General features: G+C 39.3%; 1 protein-coding gene across 1 annotated transcript in view; it reads left to right on the forward strand.

Annotated features, from left to right (window-relative positions):
• SLC7A11 (solute carrier family 7 member 11) overlaps positions 1-12262 on the forward strand; it is a 278446-nt gene extending 266184 nt beyond the window's left edge. Inside the window, exon 12 of the mRNA XM_069557090.1 lies at positions 10221-12262. Coding sequence (XP_069413191.1) covers positions 10221-10507 — 287 coding nt within the window. The 3' untranslated portion in view covers positions 10508-12262. The remainder of the gene's footprint in view (positions 1-10220) is intronic.
• The last annotated feature ends 765 nt before the right edge of the window (positions 12263-13027 follow it).

Consider the following 13027-nt stretch of genomic DNA (forward strand, 5'->3'; position numbering starts at 1 on the left):
CCCTTCTGACATTTTCTGGAAAAAGTCAATTCAGGGCTTTAGTCTTCTGCATTTGAAAGAGTGTTTCAATCCAAAAAACCCTCTGATGGCTTTCTAGCCTGCCTGCAGGACTTGTACAGCTGCGCATGTGATTGTTTGAGGCCTCCTGACCGCAGGAGGCACAGGAAGCTTAAAACATCCTAGGAATGTAGGAGCTTCCGAGGAGTCAAAATCTTTAAAATAGGACTGATTAAAAGTTTCATTTGTTGAGTCAATGCTTGCTGCCAAATTTTCACATCCTTTATTTGTAGATATAGTTGGTATATAGAAATGCAAGTAGTAGATCTGATATTAGCAACATTAGATTTTTGAGTTAAGTACCTTCTTTGTTATATCCCACTGCACCTTTGTTCTATAGAGATGTAACTTTAATGCTTTAAGGAGATGCAGATTAAAGAAAAACACTTCAGGGGAAACAAAATTAACATTCATTAAGGAAGAGAGCCAAAAAGTGTTAACAAGCCTCTTGGCCAGAAGATAATGTAAATCACCTGAGACCTTTTGTATACAAAATGATATACAGAAAGAGTCTGGGCTGCGAACGCTACATAATTTTGTGTTACCCATTGAGCTCCATGTTTTATCAAAAGTATAAAAGGCCTTCTGAACAATAAAGGATGGGGCCAGCTTCTCGGACCAGTTTCTGGGACTAGTCTCTCGGCCTGGTTTCTTGGGACTCTGGCTCCCCCCGTGTCTTTCTCTCTCTTTCTTCTTCTCTCCCTTTCCTTTTCTCTGCTCTTTACTTTAACTTCAGGCTGAATCTCCACCTGGGGCGCGGAGGCTCGCCAGGTCTACTTACTTGCCCTGGCTGTTAAGACCCGCATGAAAGGGAGCTTAAGGCGAGGCACCCTTAGATATTCAAGCGGGCCCGGTGGCCCAACGTAGATGGTGCAAATTCCTTGTCTGGAATTTTATTGGCCTTCCGCGTAAGCCAAGCTATTCAGCCCTCTTCCTCCACTTAATCTTCCTACTACACTATAGTTTCTTAATCTAATCTTATATCAATCAATAAACAAGTCTTTCCACGCCAACGCCGTCCACCCTTCGAATTCCCTGGATCCACCGGGGCTGGACCCCGCCAATTGACATTGATGACATTTCAAAGTTAAGGTGTACACTCTTCATATCTGAATTTAGCTAGTTTATGGATTTAAATTATGTGAGTGTGAGTATATAGCAGAACTCTTTTTTAGATACCTTCTCAGCCTAATAGTTATGCTTTTTACATACTAAAGACACACGGAATTATCACACTTGTATTCCTCAAGTTGAAGTATTTTAGGGGGCCAGTAATATTAAGTTCTAAAAACACATACAAACAAATAGACTCACAGATGTAAGAAACAAACTTATGGTTACCAGGGGGCTTCCCAGGTAATACTAGTGGTAAAGAATACTCCTGCCAGTGCAGGAGACGCAGGAGATAAGTTCAACCCCTGGGCCGGGAAGATTCGTTGGAGGAGGAAATGGCAACCCACTCCAGTATTCTTGCCTGGAGAATCCCATGGACAGAGGAGCCTGGTGGGCTACGGTCCATGGGTTTGCAAAGAGTCAAACGTGACTGACCACAACACAGGAGCAACAGCAGCATGGTTACCCCAAGGGGAAGGGGTGGGGAGGGATAAATTGGGAGACTGCGATTGACATATGCATGCTATGATACATAAAATAGATAACTAATAAGGACCTACTGTATAGCACAAGGAGCTCTATTCAGAACTCTGTAATTACCTATATGGGGAAAAAATTGGATATATGTACATATATATATATAACTGATTCACTTTTCTGTACAGCAGAGACTAAAAGAACATATGCTATATTCCCTTGTGGCTCAGCTGGTAAAGAATCTGCCTGCAATGTGGGAGACGTGGGATCAATCCTTGGGTTGGGAAGATACCCTGAAGAAGGGAAAGGCTACTTACTACCCACTTCAGTATTCTGGCCTGGAGAATTCCATGGACTTTATAAGTCCATGGGGTAGCTCTGGCATGACTCAGCAACTTCACTTCTTTCATAACAATTTAAATTTTTAAATTTATAATTTTTTAAAAAAATAATCAAAAACCATATTTTTTAACTGTCTAAGATGAACTGTCACCTCTGGTTGGATGGCATGATCAACTCAATGGACATGAGTTTGTGCAAACTCTGGGAGATGGTGAAGGACAAGTAAGCCTGGCATGCTGCTCTCCATGGGGTCACAAAGAGTCGGACATGACTTAGTGGCTGAACAACAACAAGATGAACAATTTGAGGCAAATAGCTTCTGTACTTTTGAATATAATGAAAGATTTATTTGAAATGTTTAACTCAGATACCAGCTACCCATCGGATAGCTCTTCATTTACAAACAGAGTAACATGTCTGGAAATGACTAGAAATATCCTCAAATTTCAGTTTTGATATATCTCATCTTAGCTTTACTTTGCTTTTTATTTTAGTCTGTCTCACCAGTGTCAATGTTCTGATTAGTTTCGGCTGGTATGAAATAAAAGTGATTCACATTTCATCTGTTAGATATGATCCTTTCATATGTTGTTCTTAGAACTGCCACAATTTAAAAATTGTCCAGGAAAGAAAATCCCTTTTCAAGTCTGTTCGTGTAAAAACAGGTTGTAAATTCTGCTAATATCCTTGGGCAGAGTATAATGTCCCAGTTTCAGGGATTTTTTTTTAAATTGCAATCATAGTGCACATTTATACTTTTCCTATTTTAGTTATGCAGTCTTTGAATTATTAAAGCCACAATGAATGTTTTGTGGAGCTATTGTTTACATGCTTCTTCTGAGCACCACAGTTTCATTTCTACACAGATTAACAATAAAACCTACCTGTAAACCATTCTTCATATATAATTTCTGAATTTTCTTCTTCCTATGTAGCTAGAGAAATATTTCAAATTGCATTTTAAATGACATACACAGTATCCAAAGAATAATATCCTAGGATTGATGTTAAGAATTATATTACTTGCTTTGGAAAGTTCTCATACACAGCAGTAAACTTTCTAACTGAGAAAAGTGTGATAGCTTAATGTTGTTAGAGATATACAAGAAAATTCAAGCATCATAAATGTAAATGCCAAAATGCGTAAAATCGTACTAATTACATTTAGCATGGAAAATCACCTCATTTTACGTTTTCTCAGAAGCAGGAGAAACTATATCCATATCTCTTGTATTTATTTAACTCCGAGTTCCTTACATTGAAACTGGTAACTTATTTGCCTCTTGAAATGATATATGTGTTAATTGTATGGAAAACTAGCTCTAAGGGTTTAACATAAGAATTTAAGGTCTTTCATAGTTTAAATTAATTCTTTGAACACTTCTGCTTATGCATGCAGATGGGCTAATGGTGCTGTGACTGTCATTAACCCGAAGTCACTTCCAAAATGCTATGCTGAGAGATTATTTTCTGTGATTACAGTCTTGAGCTTTCAGTTACATGGCCTATTTTTGAGTGTAATTTCTTTCCTTTTTTTTTTTTTTTTTTTTTTTTTTTGTCTCTCAGCAAAACACAAAGATTTTGCTAAAATGAATTAACTCTGTGGTTGATTGCCTCCCAACGCTAGATTCTCTCAACTGCAGCCACTGTCTTTTCCAAAGCTCAATGCATCACTCCAGGTCGTGCCCCAGTAAGTCACTGACAGATCTTTAAATTGGTCGTTTCCATCAGTTCATGGGGTGGCACCGTCTCTGTTTGTCATCAATTCTTTTCACACAACCAGCCTAGCAAATCTGAATTCAAATGAGCAACACTTTGGTGCTGATGAACTTGCTACTTTGTAATACTTTGCTGATTGTGTTTTAATCCTTTCATTTCATGGCAGGAATTCTTTTCAGATATCTAAATGACATTAATCTAAAGTAAAATTTTAGACATCTTCAATTCAGTTCAGTCACTCAGTTGTGTCCGACTCTTTGCGACTCCATGAATTGCAGCACGCCAGGCCTCCCTGTCCATCACCAACTCCCGGAGTTCACTCAGACTCACATCCATCGAGTCAGTGATTCCATCCAGCCATCTCATTCTCTGTTGTCCCCTTCTCCTCCTGCCCCCAGTCCATCCCAGCATCAGAGTCTTTTCCAATGAGTCAACTCTTCGCATGAGGTGGCCAGAGTACTGGAGTTTCAGCTGTAGCATCATTCCTTCCAAAGAAATCTCAGGGCTGATCTCCTTCAGAATGGATTGGTTGAATCTCCTTGCAGTCCAAGGGACTCTCAAGAGTCTTCTCCAACACCACAGTTCAAAAGCATCAATTTTTTGGTGCTCAGCCTTCTTCACAGTCCAACTCTCACATCCATAATGTTCTATATTTCACTGAAATTTGTACTTTGGCTATTTAAAGCTTAGCTTCATCTGGAATTATATCCCTTGCTGATTTATCTTTAGAGTATCTATATCATATCTGTAGGCATGGCTGATCACTTCATCTGGAAATCTCTTGAATTCCTGTGTCTGAGTTCTATCTGAATCGTTGCTGCTAGTCACCAGGTGTGAAAGCTGGGGCCCTCTCTCCTTTCTTATATATGTTTAACTAACCATGCCCACCCTGGCGCATAGTAAGTCTGCTTTTACCTCTGTGTTCCTCAATTTATTCCTTCCTTTGCATCCCTGTGTTTCACCCCTTCAGTGTTGCACTCAGTAAATGCTCAAGTCCTTATTTGATACACACAGAGGAAAAGAGAGCATTATAATGTGGTGAACTCAGGGAATTTGTGACAAGGGTAATGTCCTAAGGAAACAAGCTGAGATGAAAACAGTGTTTTATGTATAAATACGTTGTACATGTTGAAAAAAGAAATGCAAAAAAGCAAAATGGCTGTCTGAGGAGGCCTTACAAATAGCTGTGAAAAGAAGGGAAGTGAAAAGCAAAGGAGAAAAGGAAAGATATACCCATTTGAATGCAGAGTTCCAAAGAATAGCAAGGAGAGATAAGAAAGCCTTCCTCAGCGATCAGTGCAAAGAAATAGAGGAAAACAATAGAATGGGAAAGACTAAAGATCTCTTCAAGAAAATTAGAGATATTAAGGGAACATTTCACGCAAAGATGGGCTCAATAAAGGACAGAAATGGTAGGGACCTAACAGAAGCAGACGATATTTAGAAGATGTGGCAAGAATACATGGAAGAACTGTACAAAAAAGATCTTCATGACCCAGATAATCACGATGGTGTGATCACTCACCTAGAGCCAGACATCCTGGAATGTGAAGTCAAGTGGGCCTTAGAAAGCATCACTACGAACAAAGCTAGTGGAGGTGATGGAATTCCAGTTGAGCTATTACAAATCATGAAAGATGATGCTGTGAAAGTGCTTCACTCAATATGCCAGCAAATTTGGGAAACTCAGCTGTGGCCACAGGACTGGAAAAGGTCAGTTTTCATTCCAATCCCAAAGAAAGGCAATGCCAAAGAATGCTCAAACTACCACACAATTGCACTCGTCTCACATGCTAGTAAAGTAATGCTCAAAATTCTCCAAGCCAGATTTCAGCAATACATGAACCGTGAACTTCCTGATGTTCAAGGTGGTTTTAGAAAAGGCAGAGGAACCAGAGATCCAATTGCCAACATCCACTGGATCATCGAAAAGCAAGTGAGTTCCAGAAAAAACATCTATTTCTGCTTTATTGACTATGCCAAAGCCTTTGACTGTGTGGATCACAATAAACTGTGGAAAATTCTGAAACAGATGGGAATACCAGACCACCTGAACTGGCTCTTGAGAAACCTATATGCAGGTCAGGAAGCAACAGTTAGAGCTGGACATGGAACAACAGACTGGTTCCAAATAAGGAAACGAGTACATCAAGACTGTATATTTTCACCCTGCTTATTTAACTTACAGAGTACATCATGAGAAATGCTGGGCTAGAAGAAGCACAAGCTGGAATCAAGATTGCCAGGAGAAATATCAAAAACCTCAGATATGCAGATGACACCACCCTTATGGCAGAAAGTGAAGAAGAACTAAAAAGCCTCTTGATGAAAGTGAAAGAGGAGAGTAAAAAAGTTGGCTTAAAGCTCAACATTCAGAAAACGAAGATCATGGCATCTGGTCCCATCACCTCATGGGAAATAGCTGGGGAAACAGTGGCTGACTTTATTTTTCTGGGCTCCCAGATCACTGCAGATGGTGACTGCAGCCATGAAATTAAAAGACGCTTACTCCTTGGAAGGAAAGTTATGACCAACCTAGATAGCATATTCAAAAGCAGAGACATTACTTTGCTAACAAAGGTCCATCTAGTCAAGGCTATGGTTTTTCCTGTGGTCATATATGGATGTAAGAGTTGGACTATGAAGAAGGCTGAGCACCGAAAAATTGATGCTTTAGAACTGTGGTGTTGGAGAAGACTCTTGAGAGTCCCTTGGACTGCAAAGAGATCCAACCAGTCCATTCTGAAGGAGATCAGTTCTGGGTGTTCTTTGGAAGGACTGATGTCAAAGATGAAACTCCAATCCTTTGGCCACTTGATGTGAAGAGCTGACTCACTTGAAAAGACTGTGATTCTGGGAAAGATTAAGGACAGGAGGAGAAGGGGACAACAGAGGATGAGATAGTTGGATGGCATCACCAACTTGATGGACATGGGTTTGGGTGAACTCCAGGAGTTGGTGATGACAGGGAGGCCTGGCGTGCTGCAGTTCATGGGGTCCCAAAGAGTCAGACACAACTGATCAACTGAACTGAACTGTTGAAAATTGTTTTTAAGATGGTCTTCCTTCGGATGGCTATTCCTTATATCTCCTTTGCCAATGAAGCTGCGTGTTGTCTGGATGCACCTGTTAGAAATTCTGCTTTGGAGAATCTTGACAGAAAATTATGACTTTTTGACTCTTCACAGTGCCTTCTCTATCAGGTTTTCTCTTCATTTCAACCTATTATTGAATCTTGTATTTTCATTCTAACTTCATACATGTTATACCATTTTGCATTAGTTTTTAGAGTGACAAATACTTTCATGACTTTTCTCTCTGGAAACAGCACTGCAATATTTTCAGAGGTGGTTACTTTTCATAAATGTTCAGGATGATTTTCTATTTCCCTTTTTTAATTGTTCATCAACCATAAGGGTTTATTTTTCCTTCCCTCCCTCTTTCCGTCTCTTCCTCTCTTCCTTCCTCCTTACCTCTTTCCTTCCCTTGCTCCCTTACTCCCTTCTTTACTTTCTGATTATTTCATCTCAAGTGAAATGACCTTCCATAAGACTCAGTTTTCCTTAAAAGTAAGTGTTGTAATATACTTGCCTTGGCTCCCTTTTGTCTTGGTGATGGTTATAGGTCCCTCCAGCCCCACAGCTAGAATTTAAGTTGATATGTTCATTTGTCAGTCTAACACTCAATTTCTAGAGAAACATTCTTTGGTGAAACGTGATTTTCCCCATCCCTATTGCTCAGAAAGATACTAAAGCAAGCAAATAAGCAAAAAGAAAATAAGAAAAACCTTCCATTCTCCAAACTCAGTGTCCTTAGGGTTAAATTTCCTTGAAAAAAAATCACGCTTTACTTTTTGGAATTCTTTCACCCAGGCAGTAGTGTAGTACAGGATATATCCCTTCCATCCACACCCTACTCACACCTAGTTTCTTCCAGGTCTATTGATTTAAAGGCTAGTTCAGTTCAGTCACTCAATTATGTCTGACGCTTTGTGACCCCATGGACTGCAGCACACCAGGCTTCCCTGTGCATCACCAACTCCCAGAGCTTGCTCAAACTCATGTCCATTGAGTTAGTGATGCCATCCAACCATCCCATTCTCTGCCGTCCCCTTCTCCTCCTGCCTTCAATCTTTCCCAGCATCAAGATCTTTTCCATTGAGTCAGTTCTTTGCATCAGGTGGCCAAATTATTGGAGTTTTAGCTACAGCATCAGTCCTTCCAATGAATATTCAGGACTCATTTCCTTTAGGATTGACTGATTGGATCTCTTTGCAGTCCAAGGACTCTCAAGAGTCTTCTCCAACACCACAGTTCAAAAGTATCAGTTCTTTGGTGCTCAGCTTTCTTTATAGTCCAAATCTCACATCCATACATGACTACTGGAACCATAGCTTTGACTAGATGGACCTTTGTCAGCAAAGTAATGTCTGCTTTTTAATATGCTGTCTAGGTTGGTCGTTGGCTCAGCTGGTAAAGAATCCGCCTTCAATGTGGGAGACCTGGGTTTGATCCCTGGGTTGGGAAGATCCCCTGGAGAAGGGAAAGGCTACCTACTTCAGTATTCCAGCCTGGAGAATTTTATGGACTGTATAGTCCATGGGGTCACAAAGAGTCCGACACGACTAAGCAACTTTCACTTCTGCTTTCACTAGGTTGGTCATAGCTCTTCTTCCAAGGAGCAAGCGTCTTTTAATTTCATAGCTGTAGTCACCATCTGCAGTGATTTTGGAGCCCCACGAAATAAAGTCTCTCATTGTTTCCATATCTATTTGCCATGAAGTGATGGAACTGGATGCCATGATCTTAATTTTTTGAATGTTGAGTCTTAAGCCAACTTTTTCACTCTCCTCTTTCACTTTCATCAAGAGGCTCTTTAGTTCTTCTTCACTTTCTTCCATAAGGGTGGTATCATCTGTATATCTGAGGTTATCGATATTTCTCCCGGCAATCTTGACTCCAGCTTACACTTCATCCAGCCCACATTTCACATGATATACTCTGCATATAAATTAAATAAGCAGGGTGACTATATACAGCCTTGATGTACTTCTTTTCCAATTTGGAACCAGTCTGTGGTTCCATAAAAACACACTAGCTAGCTATTTCACAATTAAGGTGTTGCATTGGTCAAAACATTCATTCAGATTTTCCCATAAGATGTTACAGAAAATCCCAAAGGAACTTTTTCAGCCAACCCAGTAGAAAGCTAGAAGCAGATGGAAAAGAGCTTTCTGCTTAAAAAAAACAAAGCAGAACTGTCAAAAATGACTTCCCATTTTTTCTGAGTGGTACAAATTATAGTGCTCAGGCAGAGGCAACGTGCCACATTTGGAGTCTGTATCATAATAATGTTAAATGACTCACTTGCTTTTAGATATATCCCTAGAATTTCACTGCAGCTTTCCTTTTCAGACCTCAGTTGTGAGTGTGGATTATTGTTTGAGCTCTGTTCTTAATAAAGTAGTATACAGACTCTCAAGATTGCAGACGATGCAGCCATATTGTCTTAAAGCTGTTGAGTTGGGAATATTTCTCGCCATTAAAGTGTGTAAAAATGTGAGATCATCTAATTTAATTTAACAGCAGTGATTCACTAGTAGAATACTATGAAAGGTAGAAATAGTAACATTTCAAGAGGGTAGATAAAATCATAATGAAATATTTGGCAGTGGAATGCTTGATATTTTCACATGTGCAGAAGAAATAAGGCAAACTCAGTTCAGTCAGTCCGACATGACTGAAGCGACTAGGCAGCGGCAGCAGCACAGAAATTAACTAAGAACTGAGCTTAAATTTGAGATCTGCAACTATATGAACTTAGTAACTGCTCTGTTTGTGACCCTGAATAAGGAAGCATAAAATTTCCAGTGGAATAGAGAACATAATCTCTGACCTTAAGAAATCTGCAATTTGATGGATATTCCAACCTTTTGATGTTTTGCAGACCAAATAATTCAATATATTTTTTAAAAAGTAAAGCCATACACGTAGCTGATCCTTGAAATGCTGATTTTTCAGCACGGATCACAACAGCAATAAACAGAAAGGAGGGAAATGGCATAGTTTCCTGTGAAGGGTAAATTATTTAAAAGAACTTGCATTTTGAAAGTTTTATTAACTCAGTGTATTTTAAGTGAATTTAATTTGTTCATAGTGTTTTGCCTTCCATTAGAGTTTATTGACTAGCTGAACTCCCAAAGTACAAGGACTCAATACTGAATAAGTAGTAGACTTACATTAATGTATCTTGAGCGATAAGTAAATGAATTAATATAATGTTACTAATTTAGAATAAGGAAACAAGATTTATCTGTCTTTAAATTTTTTTTTTCCCATGGAAGAGGTTTCGAAAAAGTTCTTTAAAACTTTGTCAAACTCCTAAGAAATGTGCAGGTGAATAAACAATCCTTTTGCACTGGTTAAACAATACACAATTGATTAGTGCATTACAAGGCATGCTTTGATTCATTATTAACTTCTTAATGTCTACTATATTTAACTTCTATGCAGAGCACATCATGAGAAATGCTGGGTTGGAAGAAACACAAGCTGGAATCAAGATTGCAGGGAGAAATATCAATCACCTCAGATATGCAGATGACACCACGCTTATGGCAGAAAGTGAAGAGGAGCTAAAAAGCCTCTTGATGAAAGTGAAAGAGGAGAGTGAAAAAGTTGTCTTAAAGCTCAACATTCAGAAAACGAAGATCATGGCATCTGGTCCCATCAGTTCGTGGGAAATAGAAACAATGTCAGACTTTTATTTTGGGGGGCTCCAAAATCACTGCAGATGGTAACTGCAGCCGTGAAATTAAAAGACGCTTACTCCTTGGAAGAAAAGTTATGATCAATCTAGATAGTATATTCAAAAGCAGAGACATTACTTTGCCAACAGAGGTCCGTTTAGTCAAGGCCATGGTTTTTTCTGTGGTCATGTATGGATGTGAGAGTCGGTCTGTGAAGAAGGCTGAGCACCAAAAAATTGATGCTTTTGAACTGTGGTGTTGGAGAGACTCTTGAGAGTCCCTTGGACTGCAAAGAGATCCAACCAGTCCATTGTGAAGGAGATCAGCCGTGGGATTTCTTTGGAAGGAATGATGCTAAAGCTGAAACTCCAGTACTTTGGCCACCTCATGAGAAGAGTTGACTCATTGGAAAAGACTCTGATGCTGGGAGGGATTGGGGGCAGGAGGAGAAGGGGACGACAGAGGATGAGATGGCTGGATGGCATCATGGACTCGATGGACATGAGTCTGAGTGAACTCCGGGAGATGGTGATGGACAGGGAGGCCTGGCGTGCTGCGATTCATGGGGTTGCAAAGAGTCAGACACGACTGAGCAACTGAACTGAACTGAACTGAATCTTAATTACTGATTTCTGTTTAGTGAAATCTATCACTGGGTTGCCATGGGACTTTGTAATGTAAATTCTTAATTTAGCAAAACTCTAGCAGCATGTTTGTTTACGAGAAAACCTGGTAAAAATCTAGGAACATTATATAACATTCTGCTTGCTAAATTAGTCCCTTTGCCCCTCCATGTTAGCTCTCTACTTTTCTCTGCCCTGTTCTCTGCTCCCAGGAGGCTGAGTTGGGTGGACACTATTGGCTTCTAACAGAATTTGGCCCATTAAGAGCCTAAGAAGCTCTGGAAGGAAGAGCTAGTAGGGTATGGAGACTGGAAGGAAGGGCTAGTAGGGTATGGAGACCCTTTGAAAGAAGCTTATGGCTTCTCTCAAGGCAGCACTTCCCTGTAACTATAGCATCTTCTGACCTAGCCTTGGGGACCTAGGGTTAACCCTGTGATCTGACAGGCTCTCCAATAGTTTTCTTTACAATATACACGTTTACACTTATTTGTTAATATTCTTTGTTAAATCCTTCTGTAATGATTATAATTGGGGATTCAATCTACTTCCTATTGGGACCCCACAAAAAAGAAAGTTTCCTTACTTTTGTGCTCAATACTAAGTATCAGAACACCATGTTTGTCAAAAAGACTCCAACTTGACATGATAATGTTAAGAGAACCTTTAAGAAAAATAATAAAAATACCTTTAAGTCTTTATCTGAATCTCTACAAAGCTGTTTTTATTTTTTCCTTTTTGAAAATGATATTGTAGAAAAACAGAAAAAATTTCTCACTCAGTGATTTTTTCTTTCTGTCTGTTTTACAAGTTTATCAGAAAGAATGCACCAATCATGCATGATGAAGCAAAATTGTTCAGAGAAATGCCCACAGACATCTGAATTAATGAACTAAATTTGTCAATTGCAAAATGCTAACCTTCTTGAATTTTTCAAGGAAATGAAATCTCCTGCCTGAAAATGAAAAAATATATATATGTTCAATTGAAACACTGACAATTGGTATTATAAAACCTATTTTACCAATGCAGTGCAAGGACTTTTTATTAGTGTTGTATAAATCTAGCTGCTTCATAATATTATTATTCATCAGACTTGTACTCTGAGAATGTTATTCGTCCTTGAATTCAGACTGTATAAATCAATTTATACTCATGATCTTGAAGTAAACACAGTCCACATTAATCTTTTGGTTATTTGGTGTTTTCTTAGTGCCCATGCAAGGAGCCTCTATACATTATATGTACTTGGTTATGACTCTCTTAGCCTTTTTTCCAAATTGTTTCTCATGAGAAAAAAACATCCATCTCTTTATCAGGATTATGAGGGGCTTTGGATCATGGATTGTGTTTTGTACTCCAGTAGGATTCGCTAAAGTACATGTCACAGTTTATACATACACTATAAATGTTTATTGTTAGTGTCCAATGATTAAAGCTGTTCCATAGTATATGCTGAACTGTTTGATTATGGAAGGCCTAGGGATATAAGAATAGTTTTCTGAATCAAGGTTTAGAAACATGAAATTTTGGCTTTGGAAGAGACAGTCTTATGCTTATCTCTACTCACTAGTCTGTTAGCAAATGTTACAATGTATACCATAGAGCCAACATTGTTTTGAGCAGAGTGAAGAATGTAAAAATGAGATATAATGAACCTGTAACTTTCAGTTCAGTTCAGTCACTCAGTTGCATCCAACTCTTTGTGACCCCATGAATTGCAGCACACCAGGCCTCCCTGTCCAAAACAAACTCCTGGAGTTCACCCAAACTCATGTCCATCAAGTCAGTGATGCCATCCAGCCATCTCATCCTCTGTTGTCCCCTTCTCCTCCTGCCCCTAATCCCTCCCAGCATCACAGTCTTTTCCAATGAGTCAACTCTTCACATGAGGTGGCCAAAGTATTGGAGTTTCAGCTTTAGCATCATTCCTTCCAAAGAACACCCAGGA

The sequence above is a fragment of the Ovis canadensis genome, chromosome 17 (assembly GCF_042477335.2).
Source record: "Ovis canadensis isolate MfBH-ARS-UI-01 breed Bighorn chromosome 17, ARS-UI_OviCan_v2, whole genome shotgun sequence".
Classification (NCBI taxonomy): domain Eukaryota; kingdom Metazoa; phylum Chordata; class Mammalia; order Artiodactyla; family Bovidae; genus Ovis; species Ovis canadensis.